The sequence below is a fragment of the Eriocheir sinensis genome, chromosome 47, assembly GCF_024679095.1.
Source record: "Eriocheir sinensis breed Jianghai 21 chromosome 47, ASM2467909v1, whole genome shotgun sequence".
Lineage (NCBI taxonomy): Eukaryota > Metazoa > Arthropoda > Malacostraca > Decapoda > Varunidae > Eriocheir > Eriocheir sinensis.
The window spans coordinates 6,850,774-6,870,529 of NC_066555.1; the positions used below are offsets into that span (position 1 = coordinate 6,850,774).

At 44.3% G+C, this 19,756-nt stretch overlaps 2 protein-coding genes across 2 annotated transcripts in view; both read left to right on the top strand.

Annotated features, from left to right (window-relative positions):
- The first annotated feature begins 427 nt into the window (after window positions 1-427).
- Window positions 428-12,764, top strand: LOC126981312 (uncharacterized). Its single transcript, XM_050832247.1, has 9 exons — window positions 428-1,155; window positions 2,737-2,809; window positions 3,173-3,420; window positions 3,960-4,121; window positions 4,367-4,557; window positions 6,891-7,031; window positions 7,964-8,129; window positions 8,785-8,877; window positions 9,122-12,764. The coding sequence occupies exons 1-9, from the start codon at window positions 1,072-1,074 to the stop codon at window positions 10,256-10,258; spliced, it is 2,295 nt and encodes a 764-aa protein (XP_050688204.1). The 5' UTR covers window positions 428-1,071; the 3' UTR covers window positions 10,259-12,764.
- A 6,123-nt stretch (window positions 12,765-18,887) lies between these two features.
- Window positions 18,888-19,756, top strand: part of LOC126981313 (uncharacterized) — a 34,688-nt gene continuing 33,819 nt past the window's right edge. The window contains exon 1 of the mRNA XM_050832249.1: window positions 18,888-19,332. Coding sequence (XP_050688206.1) covers window positions 18,982-19,332 — 351 coding nt within the window. The 5' untranslated portion in view covers window positions 18,888-18,981. The remainder of the gene's footprint in view (window positions 19,333-19,756) is intronic.

Below are 19,756 nucleotides of genomic sequence, written 5' to 3' on the forward strand. Positions count from 1 at the left end.
GAGACGCGGTGAGCCTCTTGTGTTCATCAGCTATAGTTACAAAAGATCACCTGACATTTTTCCCAACTCAAATACCTGAAATCAAACAGGTGGTAACAAGACTTACACGTGTGGCGCAGACAGTCAGCTGAGGAATGAGAGGCGGGACTTGGGGCATCGAGGTATGTGGCTGAGTAGTAATGCGAAGCACATATACCATTAAGATGATTGGCAATACTATAGACCCCTTAAATATTTAAGGGGTCAATGGGCAATACCCATTACAACGAAGATGTGACCAAGGAGGCAAGCTATAGACGGGAGCCGTTCTTCAGCTGAGAGCTTCATTTTGTTTTTCGGGACACGCTTGGTGCTGCTGTCTGTGAGGTTATCCAATGTTGTTGAGGAAAATTTCATTTGCTCACCCCTGCTGATAGTGTAAAAAAAACAAAAAAAAAAACAAACATTTAGGAGCAATAGGAGGCCGCGATGTTTCCACAATCGAAAGAACTGTCAGTCGAGGGGACATTGATGGTTGCTTTCAAATCCTGACAAGTACCTACTTATACAGGGCTTGAGTGAATGGGCTGACTTTTTTCAGTCAGTCAATGAATTAATGGGGGTACTACACGCTGGGGGTCGTTGCCTCGCTCACTCTACAATGGCGCCATCCCCGGAGGTTCCTCCGAGCGGGCTTCCATTCAGGCGCCTTTAATGTAGTCAACCAGTAGGTATTCATCGACTTGCTAAAGCCCATAGCTTTATGGGATGTCTCCTGCCTCCTCCTCTCTGGGTTGTCTCTCCGCGCTGCTATATCTTTTTGACAATATGAACCGTCCTCCTCCCCTGGGTAGCTATAGATAAATAAAGGAAAAAATATGAAAGGGCGGATGACTCACGCCTTCACCTGCTGAATAGTAAATAAAACCACTCACCACTGACACACATTTGTCCCCGACAAAGCCGGTGGCAACTGGCAATTATTTCAGTCAAGCTCGTGTAGGTGGTCCACAGTCCGGTGGTCAGGTGCATGGTGCAGGATATCCCTTCTGTTTGCACGTGTCCACTGCCGCCCCGCCGCCGGCCGCTGTGATGCGCGTCCTCGGCCTGTCCCCCTGCTGCCCGCTGCTGTGGCTGCTGACGCTGCTCCCTTTCACGCAGGCCTCGTCGCTGCAGGTCAGTCCACACTCCACACACTTGTTCTCATGAGAAACGTGATTCTGACGCAGGCCTCGCCGCTGCAGGTCAGTCCACACACTTGTTTTCAAGAAACACATAATTTTGAGTACCATATTATCATACCATCACTAGAGTGTTCGAAAGACTGGTATATAAATTTATCAAACAATGAATCAAGCTTTTTTCGTTTTCGCACCATTCTCCGTGTTCGTAAAGGCCCTGGCTGTCACTAGAAGGTACAGCATATCTTTAGTCTTAATGGAAAAAAAACTTTCATTATTGTTTATTATTTAGAGATAAAACAGCTGAGGGGGTTGGGTTTTTAATAGCACGGCAGCTTACGAGAGCGATCGTGTATGGAACTGAGTGTGTGCATGGGGTGGGGGTGGGGAGGAGCGAGCAGGCTATTGTGTAATAATTATGGGCCGCATTGTTTACACGGGTGAAAGCGTTGTGTGAGGGATGAGCGTCCTTGTCCCGTGGCCTCTGTGACTCCGGGAACTCTCTTTTAGGTCTGGGTTCATTATACTGTGTCTCGAAATTACACGTACACTGGGTCGCCACTTCACAAGTAAATAATTAAATGTCAAATGTCAAGATATCCCGAAATTGACCTCTCTTTCGGGCACCTCTTATGATTCTTTTTTAGGAGCAGCGAGTAGCGGGCTTTTTTTATTATTGTTTCCTTTTTTTGTGCCCTTGAGCTGCCTCCTTTGTTGTTAAAAAAAACGGCATTATACACGTAGGCCTATCTCTTTTTTTATTGTTTCGTTGGGGATATACCCCAAGGGAGGAAGGCGGTGCATGCCACGCTCTTTAGTCAATAGTTGTACACTCACACTATGTAGCCTACTGCCTGGGGGTTGGGATGGCAGGTTCCTCCCTTCTCCTTTGTTGTGTAACTCTAACAATACACCGTCACTCACTCTCTATAGTTGCATCAAAACACTTCTTCATCCAAAACTGATCCTCTCTTTTTTGGGCTTTCGTTCTGTTGTCTTCACAGGAGGCGCCAAGTGGGGCATTTTTTGTCCCCTTGAGCTGCTTCCAAGAGGCTACACACTACGTCACATTGAGAAGCGTTTGAGTAACAGTTATGAGTTACCAGTGATTTGATGATGAGGCTTTGTCGTAAGGTAGGGCTGAGGCTATAAAATGTGCCTTGGAAAACGGGTCAAACAAGACAAATGAACCACATTATTGTCGATGAAGACTTTTAAAATGCGACGCTTACAAAATCAGGCGTTATTAGTATCAAGATTAATAATTATCGGGCAAGTGTCGGTCTCCTCGGTGCTCAGCTGTTACCCTTCTGTATTGACAGGGCTTGAGCGATCGATGCCTTCACTCATATTATCAAACGTTTGGGGCTGTTGACACGAACGTTTTACAAGGCCAGAGAGAAGCTGCATCGAGGTGTCTTGAGTGTTTTTCCCGTTCACGGCGCAGAAGTCTTGCAAAACTACTGCCGGGGTAATGAAACCACACACGGAAACCCCGACAACTTCTAGCCTTTTGAAACAGATGGGGTAAGCCTTCGAAGATTTTGTTAATATGTATCCTCGCCTCTCGTTGCAGGTCCGGCTGGCTGACGCAGGGGTCGAGTTGTCACCGCAAGAGGAAGCCGCTCTCCTGTCCCGCCATCCTGAAGGTGAGTTCCGCGGCTCGACATCTATAGTGGGTCATGTTCCTAAACTTATCGACGCCCAGGCACACACAATTGACAAGGGTTTTGCTGGTGTTATGGGCATTTGTAGTTAAGTATTTGACCTGCCTCCTATACCATGGATAAAAAATAAAAATAAAAATAAAAATGCATGCGAAGCTATACCCTCCGAAACTTTATGACCTCTCTTCTGGTCACCCCTGATTGCCCTTGTAGGAATAGCTATTAATAGTTTTCTTTTTATCGTTGTTAATTGCCCTTGAGCTATTGCCATTACCGTTAAAGACCTGTGAACAGATAAAATTCGGCTCCCAATCACCTTGCTTCATCTCTTTCCTCTTTACTTAGACGCCAGAAATCTTACTCATGTGGGGGCCGACTCACCCACCGAGGAGGCCGTGGGTCCAGGAGAGCTACAGGGGGGGAAAGGCGTCGGGGGTCACCACATCACGACCAGGGCGGCAATGAAGACGCGCTACACTATTGAGCTGGCGGTGTTCCTTGATGACTCCCTTGTGTCCTACGTCAGGAAGCGATACCCGTCCGCCAACGCCAGGAAGAAGACCAAAGAGATCGTTATGACTCTCCTCGCCGTAGTAAGTCTCGGGATAAGTGGCAGACATGCGACACTCGAACTCATAAATTTTTCCTTCATAAAATCTTCCGTAAAAGCAACTTATATATACGAGTTTCTTCTCCATCTTCTGCAGGTGAATGTTCACGTTGAAACCCTTCCGTTGAAAAAATAATAAAATAACAAAGAAAGGAAAGGAATGAAGGCTTACAATTTTTTTCTTACACATAGTTACGTGTAAAACTATCTTATTTGTCGTTATGATTATTACTTTAACTAACGCCTTAATGTTTCTTCTTCTTCTTCTTCTTCTTTTTCTTCTTCTTCTTCTTCTTCTTCACCTTCTCTTTCTTCTTTTTCTCCTCTTCCTCCTTCTCCTCCTTCTCCTCATCCTCATCCTCCTCCTCCTCCTCTTCCTCCTCCTCCTCCTTCTCGTTTTTTCTCCTTCTCGTTTTTTCTCCTTCTCCTCCTCATCTTCCTCCTCGTCTTTCTCCTTCTCCTCCTTCTTTTCCTCCTCCTCCTCCTCCTCCTCCTCCTCCTCCTCGTTCTCAACCTCCCCAGGCGAACCAGGTGTTGTCGGATCCCAGCCTGAAGGACGCGGCTCTGAGTCTCCGTGTGGTACGCCTCAAGTTCCTGGGTCGCAGCGCGGTCAGCAATGGGGGCGGGGAGGCCGGCCTTTACCTCAACAACTTCTGCGCCTGGCAAACCCCTAAGAGCACCAAGGTAAGCACGGGGAGTCGAGGGTTAAAATCATAGGTACTATATAGAGAGAAGAGAAGATGGCGCCACTATAAACACTTGCCTGCGCCATGACGGGCTGGGGCCAACTACCATCCAGGCCCCTCAAGAAAGCCTGCCGGCGATATAGGTGTAAACGTAAAAAAAAGAAGAAGAAAAAAGAGATGTTAGTTCGTTCGTAAACATTTCCATAGTCACGCACCTCACACCTCGCCCCCTCCTCCTCACAGCGGGGTGCGAGGCGCTGGGACCACTCCTTGCTGCTAACGGGGCTGGACCTCTACTCCGAGCAGCCCTACGCAAACAAGACCATGGGCATGGCCTTCGTGGGGGGCATGTGCACCGCCGACCACTCCTGCTCTCTCATCGAGGCCACCAAGTTCACCTGCGCCTACACAATCGCGCACGAACTGGGCCACAGGTAAGAATGTAATACTGGGCCACAGGTGAGAATGTAATACTGGGCCACAGGTGAGAATGTGATACTGGGCCACAGGTGAGAATGTAATACTGGGCCACAGGTGAGAATGTGATACTGGGCCACAGGTGAGAATGTTATACTGGGCCACAGGTGAGAATGTAATACTGGGCCACAGGTGAGAATGTAATACTGGGCCACAGGTGAGAATGTAATACTGGGCCACAGGTGAGAATGTAATACTGGGCCACAGGTGAGAATGTAATACTGGGCCACAGGTGAGAATGTTATACTGGGCCACAGGTGAGAATGTAATACTGGGCCACAGGTGAGAATGTAATACTGGGCCACAGGTGAGAATGTAATACTGGGCCACAGGTGAGAATGTTATACTGGGCCACAGGTGAGAATGTAATACTGGGCCACAGGTGAGAATGTAATACTGGGCCACAGGTGAGAATGTAATACTGGGCCACAGGTGAGAATGTAATACTGGGCCACAGGTGAGAATGTAATACTGGGCCACAGGGGAGAATGTAATACTGGGCCACAGGTGAGAATGTAATACTGGGCCACAGGTGAGAATGTAATACTGGGCCACAGGTGAGAATGTAATACTGGGCCACAGGTGAGAATGTAATACTGGGCCACAGGTGAGAATGTAATACTGGGCCACAGGTGAGAATGTAATACTGGGCCACAGGTGAGAATGTAATACTGGGCCACAGGTGAGAATGTAATACTGGGCCACAGGTGAGAATGTAATACTGGGCCACAGGTGAGAATGTAATACTGGGCCACAGGTGAGAATGTTATACTGGGCCACAGGTGAGAATGTAATACTGGGCCACAGGTGAGAATGTAATACTGGGCCACAGGTGAGAATGTAATACTGGGCCACAGGTGAGAATGTAATACTGGGCCACAGGTGAGAATGTTATACTGGGCCACAGGTAAGAATGTTATACTGGGCCACAGGTGAGAATGTTATACTGGGCCACAGGTGAGAATGTAATACTGGGCCACAGGTGAGAATGTAATACTGGGCCACAGGTGAGAATGTAATACTGGGCCACAGGTGAGAATGTAATACTGGGCCACAGGTGAGAATGTAATACTGGGCCACAGGTGAGAATGTTATACTGGGCCACAGGGGAGAATGTAATACTGGGCCACAGGTGAGAATGTAATACTGGGCCACAGGTGAGAATGTAACACTGGGCCACAGGTGAGAATGTTATACTGGGCCACAGGTGAGAATGTAATACTGGGCCACAGGTGAGAATGTAATACTGGGCCACAGGGGAGAATGTAATACTGGGCCACAGGTGAGAATGTAATACTGGGCCACAGGTGAGAATGTAATACTGGGCCACAGGTGAGAATGTAATACTGGGCCACAGGGGAGAATGTAATACTGGGCCACAGGGGAGAATGTAATACTGGGCCACAGGGGAGAATGTAATACTGGGCCACAGGGGAGAATGTAATACTGGGCCACAGGGGAGAATGTAATACTGGGCCACAGGGGAGAATGTAATACTGGCCCACAGGTGAGAATGTAATACTGGGCCACAGGGGAGAATGTAATACTGGGCCACAGGGGAGAATGTAACACTGGGCCACAGGTGAGAATGTAACACTGGGCCACAGGTGAGAATGTAACACTGGGCCACAGGTGAGAATGTAACACTGGGCCACAGGGGAGAATGTAACACTGGGCCACAGGTGAGAATGTAACACTGGGCCACAGGTGTTATCGAAATTAAGTCATAGTAAGAACTTGTAAGACATTATTATTACAGTTTGATCATCTTTGTTTAACTGAGTGTTTTGTCCACGTTGTCACATTAATTAAACGAATCCTACGTCACTTTCCACTAGAGCTAAGATTTGAAAAGACACATTGCACTTAATGGTCAGAGAAACGAGCCCTACACACACTTTTACCTGTGAAGACTTAGGGACGTTTTCACAGTCGTTTTGTTTGTTTTGATCGTTACCAATGGCTGTTATCGCTGCTATAGTATTTCCACATAAAACTGGCCGATGGGGTAGTGGCGGCTGCGGGGTTAGCCTAGCACCGCACCTTGCCACACACTCTCAACACCTCTCGCTTCCTCTGCAGCCGCCACTACCCCATAACCCAGTTTCACGTGGAAAACTATAGCGTCGATCGCCGCCATTGGTAACGATCAAAACAAACGATGTGACTGTGAAAGCGGCCCTTAGAACATGATCATGGTGTTTGCATCGCCATGGTAACAAGTACACCTTCCACCTTGCCATTCGCCAGTGTAAATCTGTGACGAGTACCCTTCCTGTCTTCCGCCTAGCTTGAACGTGGTGCATGACGGGGACCCGCCGGCCGAGGCATGCAGCGCCACGGGACACCTCATGGCCGAGTCCCTCAACGACGGCGGTCACACGTGGTCCTCGTGTTCCAGGGAGCAGCTCAAGGCCTTCCTCGACACGCAGTGAGTCGGTTTGCATCATTCTTTTTAGAACAAAGGAGACAGCTCAAGGGCACAATAAAAAGTAAACGCTAATAAAAAAAAAGCCCGCTACTCGCTGCTCACAAAAAGAATCCAAAGAGATGGCCGAAAGAGGGGTCAGTTTCCGAAGGAGTCAACTCTGCCTAGCCAAGGACTTGAGGGAAAAAAGTTTCGTTTAGTCGGCGCAACATCTGTGGTCATATGCCGGAGAGAGACAGGAGGGGGAAGGAATTATAGGAGAAGGGAACAGACCCCAGGAGACGGGACACAATCCCCGATTAATACCTGGTACTCATTCACTGCTGGGTGGACAGGGGCGTAGGGTATCGGAAAAGCCGCCCCAATTTTTCCACTCTGCCCGGAAATCGAACCCGGGCTCTCTCGGTTGTGAGTCGAGTGTGCTAACCACTGCACCACGAAGCCCCCGAAGGACTTCAGGGAATAAAGGAACGAGTCGAGATAAACAAAACTGACTAATTAACAAACTAACAAACCTATTACTTAACTAAATAGTAGACCAACTCATTGATTACATAACTGTACATCTTAATAACCTCCCTATCTGTCTAACTGGATGACTAACTTACTGCCTAACTAACTAACCAAATAGCTGTCTATCTAATTGTCTAACTAACTGCCTAACAAGATATCTAACTTACTGAATGTCTATCTAATTGCTTAACTAATTAACTAACTGCCTAACTGCCTGCCCAACTCACTCACTCACTCACTCACTAACTGCCTAACTACTTAACTACCTACCCAACTAACTAACTAACTAACAAGCTATTCTAGTAACTGTCCAACTTAATGCCTAACGAACTAACTTACCAATGGCCGAACTAACGTACTAACTAACCATATAAAGAGAGAAAGAGAGACCAGAAGCCCCCCATCTCCCTTTCTTTACATAGCGGCACGTGTCTGACGGAGATGAGTTCTGGTGGTGGTGGTGGAGGGAACATCGACGCCAACAATGCCTTCCTGCACGCCGACCTCCCCGGCAGGACATACGGCGCGGACCAGCAATGCCACTATATGTACGGCGAGGGCTGGATGTACGCCGCCGACCAGTACCCCGTGAGTAGATGAGAGTGAGAGATAGAGAGATAGATATGTAGATTGTAGATGAGAGTGAGAGATAGAACATAAGAACATAAGAACGTAAGGAGTCTGCAAGAGGCCGGTAGAGATTGATATGTAGATAGTTAGTTAGATAGTTATGTAGATAGACAGATTGACTTATAGATAGATAGATGGATAGATAGATTGATCGGTCGATTGATTGCTTGATAGGTAAACGTTAGCTTGATAGACAAATAGGGAGTTAAATAGATAGATAGATAGATAGATAGACTAACTGATTGATTGATTGATTGATAGACATAGGGAATTAGATAGATAGATTGATAGATAGGTTGAATGACTGATTGATTGATAGACAGATAGATTGATTGATAGATAGACAGACAGATCGATGGACAGAAAGGTAGGTAGGTAGATAGATAGATTGATAGATAGACAGATAGAGAAAATTAGAAAATAAATCATCTATAAAATAACTGATAACAAAAAAAACAAAAACAGATCGAGGAACAATTGGACATAAAAAAAAAAATATGTAAACATTAAAATGAGGAAAAAAAAACAAATGCGCATCGAAGTAAACACCTAGTCACCATATAATACGTTTTACCCATGTGACCTTGTTTGACCTTTGACCTTTGACCCCCAGGACGTGTGCGCGGAGATCTGGTGCGTCAACGGGCTGAGGCTGCGGAGTCCCGGGGTGTCGGCTCTGGACGGCACCAGCTGCGGGAGTAACAGGGTGAGTCCCCTTCGCGGATTTGCTTATAATATTGTCACGTCACCCAGCTCCGTGTATGCCACCTCCCCTTGCTCTTACTTCATATCAACACATGCAACTTTTATTTTCTGTCTTATTGCTCTTTCTTTCTTTTTTTCTGTCTATCTATATCTATCTATCTACCTACCCATCTATGAATGTGTGTCTCTAGTTATTCGTGGCATTGAAAATATTTGCTATGCTAGCCAATTCATATGCTCCTCAGATGTGCTTGAAAGGACGCTGCAAATCGTTTAGAACCGCCCTCAAGATCGCGAGCAGAAAAGAGCAGCCGAAGGGGAGGAAGGAAAATATGATGAAGAAGCTGAAGAAGATCGTGAAGAAACTAACAAAGAGCCGCTCTGGGGAAGGGGACGAAAAGGAAGAAGTGAAAAATGGATCAGAGACAGAGCTGACAAAACAGACTTCGGAAGAGAACGAGGATACAATTGGAACTGCAGGAAGAGAGAAGGGAATGGAGGATAAGGAAGTGGAAAAGGCTGAAAATAAGCAGGGCGTAAATGAGTACATGGACTTACTTAGAGCATTGTTGGAGGAGATGCAGAAGTCAGTGCAGGAGACCGAAGGGAAGACGAACTGGAAGAAGAGCAGCGAAAGGGAGAACAAAATGGATCCCTTGTGGTGGATGGGAGGAAAAGGAAAACGAGAGAAAGAAATAAAGACGAAAACACAAAAGCAACCCATGGAAGGAGATGAAGATAGGAGAAACAACTTATCCAGAGACGCAAGAGAAAACGACGATAAGAGGGATAAAAAGGAAAGACGGAAACAAGTAAAAGGAAGCAAAAAGGACTTGAAGAGACCTCGCAGGGTATTGGGGAGGTCCGGATGGCGAAACCCTCTGCCCAACGTAAGCAAGTTCGAATCCCCGACCCACCTCATTATTAAGGAAAGGATGAATTACGTCAAGGGCAAGGGATGGAAGATGCACATTCTCAAGATACAGAAAACCAAGAAATTGTCGAATAGAAGAGTCAACGTGAAAAAGTACACGGTCAAATGCGACGAGAACCGATCAAACTGCAGAATAGCGAAGAGACAAACGAAGAATAAAGTACGAATGTTGGGCCCAAAGGCAAAGTCTCGAAAAGGTAAGAAAATACAAAACAGAAGAATCAATATTAAAAACTCGAATCGGAAACCCGCGAAGAAAACAAAGACACTCGATGCCTTACAAGAGGACCGTCACACCCCAACGATAATCAGGAGTGAAGGAACATTAGCTGAAGATCCTTGTCGGCCGCGTAGGATTAAATACACCACGGGAAAAGGATGGTTAGTTAAGGTATCCAGTGACTGCCTGAGACCAAGTAATGCGACAACAGAGCCCGTCATCGAGTAAAATATAATGAGGTGGATGACAAGAAGAGATGATAGGCTATTTCTGATTTTGATGTCCGTTCTGATTCTGTCCGTCCGTCTGTCTGTACGTGTGTGTCCATAATTATGTTTGTCTGTTTAAGATGTGTATGTGTGTGTGTGTGTGTGACCTACTAATACTAACATGACATTCATTTAATTTCTCTACCTCTCTCTCCATCATCAGCTGCTTAAATTTCACTCACTAATAATAACACATTACTTTGCTCTATATAACTTCGCTTATTCCAACTCAGAAATTAGCTCTACAGAATTTAGCGCATTCCTAAGTGAGTGTCAGGATTTAGGTCATTCCAACTCTATCTTGTGCTGTGATGTAATATATTAATTCATTCTGCGGCCGCCGGTGAAAGTACAAAACAGCGACACACACACACACACACACACACACACACACAGTCACACACACGCCATACACGACAGGTCAAGGATAACTGTTACATATTGTCTCGTCAGTTCGTGTCCGCTTGTTACCAGCACGCTCCGGCATTGTTGATTTGTCTATTTACTTGTTCATTGTCTACGGATTCTGAGACATGCTTTTAACTATATTAGTAAGATAAATGACATGATTTCAGAGTCGTATTTAATGTTGGGTGACATTTTTAACATTTCAATTTCGAGACGTTTTCATGAGAGCAGGTCCCGGGCGGAGTGGAAAAATTTGGGCGGCTTTTCCGATACCCTACGCCCCTGTCCACCCAGCAGTGAATGGGTACGAGGTATTAATCGGGGGTTGTGTCCAGTCTCCTGGGGTCCGTTCCCTTCTCCTATAATTCCTTCCCCCTCCTGTCTCTCTCCGGCATATAACCACAGATGTTGCGCCGGCTAAACGAAACTTTCCAACTTTCATGAGAGCAGGTTGAATGGTAGGCTGTCTCTAGGGTCGTATTGAAGGTAAGCGGCATTTTTAGCGTTTTTAATTAGGGTAGGATAAATTGTATACGGTTTCAAGATGGTATTTAAGGCGGAGTGACAATTTTAACTGTTCATTTTTTAGACGTTTTCATCGTTTTCATTTGAGTCGTATAAGTAAAATGTATCGTCTAAGTTCCATGGTTTCGGGGCCGTAGGATTATTGAAGGGAGGTCGGGGGGAGATCGGCATGTAGGATGTTGAACCCCTTGCCTCCTCCCTGCAATACTTGTTCTGAAAGAGATTTTGGTACAATTTGATAGTGGTCTCTAATAATTGCATTTCATTTGTGTTATCAGTCATTGAGGGCAGTCTATGCGGCGCCATGACCGCATACCCTAACCAATCAGTCAATCCACTGTCGAAAGCACACCGAACTACCAAAGTCTGAACCTCCCTCTCTAAAATATATTGCAGCTCCCTCTAAAGTACATTAAACCAAGGAAGTCTGAACCTGCCACCACAGTACTAAACTAACGAAGTCTGAACCTCTTCAAAACACCAAACTACCACCAAACAAGACTTTAAAAGGAGTTTGTGGGATTTCCATGAGTAGTTTTAAGCCACTGGTTGTAGTTCAATCATTCTTCTGTACCATAAGCCTAAAATAACACTCATTAGAACCCGATTAACCTCCTTTTTGGCTTTTGAAAGTAGTTGACGTATAGAGTCGAAAGCGTCTGATATAATGCCGACATGAATCTCGTTCCAATATACATACAATGAACTAGCAACGTCTTGAATCTCCCACCACTACCAATTCCCAGACTCTGCCCTGCTTGGTGTAATTAATGTTTCTGAAGTAAGGCAATAGGATATGAAGTTGTACACTACTTTAATGTTCAGTTTAAATACAGGGATGTAGAGTGTGGTAAGGGAAGTCTGTGTGGAAATAATCAAAGTAGCATAATATAGCCTACTTCTCCATTGTTTAGACGAGAGAGAGAGAGAGAGAGAGAGAGAGAGAGAGAGAGAGAGAGAGAGAGAGAGAGGACATCCTTTAGGTCAGGGTGACGTCACGGCCTGCATACGTTCCCCTCATTCCGGAAGTAACGTTTTGCAAGTCACTCCACACAAACGTTGGTTAGAGTTGTTGTTGTTTTTGGTGGTGGTGTTCTTGTTGTTTGTGCATGAAAACATTGTAATTATTATTATTATTATTATTATTATTATTATTATTATTATTATTATTATTATTATTATTATTATTATTACTATTATTATTACTATACTTATCTATCTATATTTATTTTTTTATTTAACTTTATTTATGTCTAATTCCATGTTATGTTTTATCTATAATTTGTAAGTTATGTATTTTTTAAGAGAGAGAGAGAGAGAGAGAGAGAGAGAGAGAGAGAGAGAGAGAGAGAGAGAGAGAGAGAGAGAGAGAGAGAGAGAGTAACTCGCCGTACCTCATAAGATTAGTTAATTATTGATTATTACCCTGTACGTACACGTGTGATTGTGGGATGGATGTTGTTTACTTTTTGTTTGAATGACTTAGTTTTTATTACTTGCATCAGTGTACACATATATAATAAATATCGCATTGTATCCTGTCTGGTGGTGTGGAACCCTCCTTGTGTGCCTCTACTGAGCCCCCTTTTCTGGACAGTCTTAACGTAAGTTCACGAGGGGTCACTGTTTAGAAGTTGTGGCTCGGGGTATAAGACTGGGTGCTCTTCCTGACATCACTGTGGTTCGACTCTCCTCGCCCCGGCTGCTCGTTTCCAAGGCTTGTCACCAAATCACACAGCAACACAACACATGCCTCACAACTTTACCAAATGTTGCCTCTCTCTCTCTCTCTCTCTCTCTCTCTCTCTCTTTCGACTCCATGGGGAAAGAGAACAAGGATGAAAAAGGGTTCAGAAAGGAATAAAACGTACGGGGAAACCGGGAAACAGAAAAGGGAAGGAAAGAAGAGAAGAAAGGGGAGAAGGAGAAGATAAAAGAGGGAATTGGAAAATTAAAAATGTGGAAAACGGACAAAAATATGGAAGGGCGGGTTTGAAAGGTGGGAAGGAAGAATGGAAAAGAGAATAAAGAATAATGAAACAATATTAAGAGTGGAAGGATAGATAGAAATGGGTGGAACAGTGGGTGGATAGGGAGAAGAAATATGGGTGGAGCAGATTATAAATGAGTGGAAGGGCGCAGGTCTGGTTATGTGGGCGGGGCGAAGTTGTGGGCGGGAGGGAGACTTTTGGTAAGGGAAGGGGCGGGGTGGAAGGGAATGGGTGGGGTGGGAGTGAAAGGGCTGGGGAGGGGGGGGATGTGGAGGGGAGGGAGAGGATTGGTAATGGAAGGGGTGGGGTGGAAGGGGAGGGGAGGGGAGGGAGAGGATTGGTAGGCTAATGGAAGGGATGGGAGGATAGGAGTGAAAGGGAGGGGCGAAGATGTGGGCGGGGTGGAAGGGGTGGGGTGGGAAGGGAGGGTGGGGAAGGGGAGAGCGGGGTGTGAGGGGCTGTGTTCCCAAATGTACGACAATGATTCCTAAACACGACAGTCAAATTGGCTTAAAACTCACATTGGTGTATACTTTCCACCCTAGTAGAATATATTGATAAGTTTTGCCTGACGAGTTTCATTGAAGACCGTAATTTGTGGGAGAGTGACAGCAATTAGGCAAAAACTGATGATGGCAATGTAATGAGTACGATAATTTGGGAACATTGAACCCAGTCATCAGGTTGTTGTACTCAGCATACTATATTTTCCGGTTTCTGATCCATAACTATTACAAAACAACATCAATATATAACGTTTCTGGCAATAACTTTAATTCAGTATCATTATTTGTGTGGGTACGAGATTTTTGAGTCTGGAACTGATACAGGTGATGCTCTGAGTACGATAATTTGGTAAGGGTGCGCTGGAGTGAGTGAGTGTGAGACAAGGCGTGTGAGAGGTCTGGAAGAGGGAGTGTGTTAGTCACGCGCGTGGCTGGGTGTGGCGAGGAGGTGGGGGCGTGGCGCTGCTGGCTGGCGTACACACACACACACACACACACACACACTCATTTTTTAAGTGCTGGTTATGTTAGTTATATTTTATTTATGTATTTGTGTATCAAACTGTTTGCTAGTTCAGTGTTTAGTTATTTATTGATGTATTTTTGTATATGTTTAATTGTTGACTTATTGCGTTTGCTAGCTGGATGTTGTGTTGTGATATATAATAATTAATAACATATGTATAACTACTACTACTACTACTACTACTACTTCTGTTGATATGCTAGCTAAATAATGTTGTGTTGTGATTTATAAGTAGCTAATAACGGATACGTGTTACTACTATTACTACTACTACTACTGCTACTACTACTACTACTGCTGCTTGGAAAGATCAGTGAGTATTAAAAGTAATTTCTTCTTTAACGACCATATTTCTACCATCGTTAAAAGCTTAATTACATAGTCATACTGAAACGATCAATCTCACTCCTTAAGTGCCTTGTTTTGCGATTTTTTTCCCCCATGGTATAAGGAGAAAAAAGTGTAAGAAATATCAACTTGTTGCTCTCAGAAAAAAAGCAGATATTTAAAAAGTAGTCTAGAAGTTCAAAATATAAATGATTATCTACTTGCTGCTCCGAAAGACACAAAAAATAAATGAGTTGATAAAAGTAAATGTAAAAAGTGTTTGAAATATCTATCAACTTGTTGCTCCCAGAAAAAAAGCAGATATTTAAAAAGTAAAGTCTAGAAGTTGAAAATATAAATGATTATCTACTTGATGCTCCGAAAGACACAAAAAATAAAAAGAAATGAGTTGATAAAAGTAAATGAAAAATGTGTTAGAAATATTGGTTAAGATTGTTGCTCCCAGAAAAAAAAACATATCTAGAAGTTGAAAATATAAATGATTATCTACTTGCTGCTCCGAAAGACACAAAAAAGAAAAAGAAATGAATTGATAAATACATAAATAAATAAATAAAATAAAAATAATTGATATGGCCGTAAGAAAGGTTAGTTTCTTCGCAATAGCCTAGTTTTGTATGTTCGGTCAAGGTAGGCTAAAGCTGCGCATGGCCTCGGCGTTCATCTCCGATCGTCGCATTGTAAGTTACGTATACGAATCAAATGAGCGTCTTTTGTTCTCGTTTACGTTTCAATAGCAAGGTTAACAAGCACTAAAGACGCACATGTGATTTGTAACTTTCCCTACATAACAAGAGCAACAACAACGGCAGCAATACAACAACAACAACAACAACAACAATAACAACGACCACTATCATCATCATCATCATCAACAACAACAACCATCCAGCAGTAATAAAACAGTTAAGCATTCCTATCTCATCTGGCGGCAAAAAATATAAATAAATAAATAAATAAAATACAAACAGTTCATCCTTCACTGCTACTCTATACTCACTACTTTCTGAATGCTTTTTTTTATATTTTCAATCATCTTGTATTTCATCTCGACTCGACTTCTTTTCTAATCGCCAGTTGGTGTATTTTTTTTCCTTAGGTCTTTGTCCCGTCCAGCCTCGTCCTTGTCTTGTCATTTTTTTCTGGTTTATTTCCTTTCATCTTCGCTTTCCTTTCCTTTCCTTTCCTGAGCGCTTTATCTTCTTACCATTTCCTCTTTTACTTTTCTATCCTTTCCTCTTCTCTCTTTTCCCTTCCCTTTTTCCTTTCCTTTCCTTTCCTTTTCCCTTCCTTTCTGCTTTGCTCGCTTTCCTCTCCTCTCCTTTTATTTCTTTCCCTTTCATTTCCTATTTCCTCGCTTTACTTTCCTCTCCTCCCCTGTTTACTTTTTTTTTCTTACCTTTATTTTTCCTCGCTTTACTCTCCCCTCCTCTTCTTTTCCATTCCTTTCCTTTCCTCTCCTCTCCCTTCCTCTCCATTTCGTTTCCCTTCCTCTCCTTCCTCTCCTTTCCTTTCACTTTATTAACTTGTCTTTCCTTTGTTATCTCCGTTCCTTTATTTTTTTTCTAGTATTGTCAATGTGTGTTACCCAGTTCGTGTTACCCAGTTCATGTTACCCATGTTACCCAGTTTGTTACCCAGTTCGTGTTACCCAAATCATGTCACCCAGCTCCAAGTCTTTATGTCTAGTGTCCGTGTGTCTGTGTCCGTGTCCTTAGTTTGTCTTTAATTAGTGATTTGACTGACTCAGAGGTTTTCAAGCAGGTGGCGAAACGAGTAGGTAAGCACACACACACACACACACACACACACACACACACACACACACGTACATTTTTGTCTGTCTTTGTCTCTCCTGCATCCTTGACCTACGAGTTTTCTCCCCTTTTTTTTTATTGTTTTTTTATCGTGATCTCTGCTTTGTTTGTCACCGCCATTCATATGTCTGATTACGTGACCTGTGTGTGTGTGTGTGTGTCGATGATGATGATGGCGGAGGTATTACAGTATATTCAAAGGTTGAGGAGGGGAAGGGGAGAGGGTGGGAAGCGTCTGATAGTTAGGGTGCTGGAACTAGTGTTGGTAGTGCCGGAGAAGGTGGTAGTGGTTGTTGTTATTGGTGGTGGCGCCGAGGATGGTGGTGGAGGCATTACAGTTTAGTCAGGGGTTAAGGAGGGGAGGGGATGAAGGGGGAAGAGGGGGGTAGCGTCTGATAATTAGGGAGTTGGAACTATAAAAAAAAGTTGTTGTTGGTGGTGTGGGTCAGGGTTCAAGTTCTTAAACGTATCGGGGTTCCATTACGATTACTTCTCAAGGCCACAGAAAAGATCAACAGTGTTTTTATGGATGTTTTTTGCCGTTTAAGGTGCAGTGTAAGTCGTGTAAAACTATCAGAGGCATCACAAACTAGTCCATGGATATCTCAACAACTTCGGCGAGAGGCTTTTCAAACAGGCGAACAGAGGCGCCGATACGTTTGAGAATACGAGTTCACAGTGTTCTTCAGCGCACGAACCACACTCCGGCACTAGTTCGCGATAGATTAGACTTATTGCCTCGACACTGCATAAATATGTGAATAAATTAACATCCCTTTCGGCCACTAATCTGTACTTTCTTTTATAGAAGGAGTGCTTATCGGGCTTCTTCATTTTAATTTATTCTATTATTATTTGTCATTGAGCTGCCTCCTTTACTGTAAAAAAGACACTAGACTAACTCTTTCGGTAACATCAAGGGGCTTCGTAACAGGTCGTCAATGTAAAATACTTAAGATGGTAATTGGTCGCAGTGTAAAGAGTTTGAGGAGTGCCTACTTGGGGCTATATTCTTAATCTCGGCATCTCAGTACACACATGTGACAACGCTTTCGTAGAGGTTATGGGCATTTCCAGGGATAATTGTGTGATCATGGTGGTAGTTTGTGTGTGTTGATCTTTTCTTGTGTGTGGACTTGTTGTTGAGAGGACACCGAACACATGTGAACACTTTTTTTCCCCCTGCTCTGCGTTTGGGTGTGGGTGGGTGGCGTGGGTGGGTGAGTGGCTGGCTGGGATGTGGTTTGTTGACGGGGCAGAATAGGACACCCTCGGACCTCGGTTGCATGGGCACTCGCTGGGCTTAGATTGATACACAGTAACCGTATTGTTTTACTGTTTGGCTTTGTTGTGATGAACCACGCATACATCTCTTTGCTTCATGTACGGTGAAGAATGCACAATGAAGGAGATATTAACCCGGTAGCTGCGGGGGTCATGTTTCTTAGGTTAGGTTAGGTTAGGTTAGGTTAAAGGCCCCTCTAAGTAAAATAATGAGAAAGAATCATCACTCACGCAAACCATTTCATAATATATATCAACGCATGTGTGATCAGTTTATGCATCATCTATTTTGGGAGGTTTATATCATGGCAGAAATTTGGCCCATCGCTGGTACACGGTAAAGCCGCAAATTTGGCCCGTCGCTGCTACCGGGTTAAGTAGAGACGGCGAAACTTTTTGCCAATAGGCGAGATTCTGGGTCAGCTCGACAGTCCAACCCAGTCATTGTAAACGCCTAAATCAGAGTATATTTTCCACAATGATCTGTTATGTCTACTCAATACCAGATACTAAATATATTTCCTGTGTTGGTTTTCTATAGTTTCCTTCTGTTTATATAAACGCCAAATAGTATATAAGTCATTTTCGTAGTATTTTGTGCTACCGTAGCTTTGGAAGATCGTGGACACGTCAGAAAACCACGGAAATAGGAGAACCACGCCAGCGGAAATCGTGGTTTGATTGAAGATACACGGAAAATTTGCCCAGTGTAAAAGCCCCTTTAGTCTGAACACGGGGCGTTGCTCTGATCCGTCTGGGGTGGAATAAGTGTGGCCAAGATATATTATGTATGTTGTTACCTCCGCCTAGTGAACCTTGGATGGTGTGTGTGTGTGTGTGTGTGTGTGTGTGTGTGTGTGTGTGTGTGTGTGTGTATTGAAAACCTGTGTAGGGGAAAGGGAAGACCTGTGGTTATGGTGGGAAGGATGAAAAAAAAAGCAATGTGACTCGCTGCAAGAGAATTGAATTGAATTGGTATAGAAGATTACTGGTTGAAATGTGAAGTGCGATAGTGATTTTTGAGTGTACGACAATGGAAAAAAAGGAATAACCTAAATAGTGACACAATAAAAGAGACAAAGTAGATTTTTTTGAGTGTACAACTGTGGGGGAGAAAGAGTAGGCTATAGGTAGTGACTGGAAAAAAAAACAAATAAACAAAAGACAATCAGTGACGCAGAAAATGTGTTTTTTACGTATAACATCACTCTGAAGGTGCGATATTCAACACTAAACACCAATGCAATATTTTTCTTCCCTCTGTTGTGCCAAGAAAGATGGACGGCGGCAAGTTTACGTATATGAAACAAAACCATGTGACCGAAAATGCTACAAACCCCCACCACTACTGCAGGGCGTGGGTGCTGGCATGTGTCGTGCTGTGCGTGTGTGTGGTGGGGGCGTGGGCTGGTGGTGGTGATGGAGGGGGCGGAGGAGGAGCAGGGGGGGCGGCGTGCACTCCCTGTAACAGCACGGTGGAAGTGGACAACCTCACGCTGCCCTACGTGGGGTTCGTCTGCTTGAAGGGCGAGGCTTTGCACCACGCCCCCTTCACCTGCCTAGTCTCCTTCCGCGGCGCCTTCAACGTCACCTTCTACTTCCATCACATCCCGTCCTCCCTGGTGGCGGTGAGTATGGCTGATGTGATGTTTTGTTCAACTTTTATTTGGTATTTCTAAACCCGGTAGCAGCGGGGATCATGTTTCTTAATGGTCCCTCTAAGCGAGAAAAATGAGAAAAAAATCACCCCTCACACAAACCAGTTCATAATATATAGCGAAGCATTTGTGATCAGTTTATGTATCATCTATTTTGGGGGGTTTATATCATGGCACTAATTTGGCCCGTCGCTGCTACACGGTAAAGCCACAAATTTGGCCCGTCGCTGCTACACGGTAAAGCCACAAATTTGGCCCGTCGCTGCTACACGGTAAAGCCCCAAATTTGGCCCGTCGCTGCTACACGGTAAAGCCACAAATTTGGCCCGTCGCTGCTACACGGTAAAGCCACAAATTTGGCCCGTCGCTGCTACACGGTAAAGCCACAAATTTG

Coding starts and splice junctions, on each gene's coding strand:
- LOC126981312 (XM_050832247.1), top strand. CDS start 1,072: ATGCGCGTCCTCGGCCTGTCCCCCTGCTGCCCGCTGCTGTGGCTGCTG. Junction 4,122..4,366: donor AAACCCCTAAGAGCACCAAG/GTAAGCACGGGG, acceptor TCCTCCTCACAG/CGGGGTGCGAGGCGCTGGGA. Junction 8,878..9,121: donor CCAGCTGCGGGAGTAACAGG/GTGAGTCCCCTT, acceptor TATGCTCCTCAG/ATGTGCTTGAAAGGACGCTG.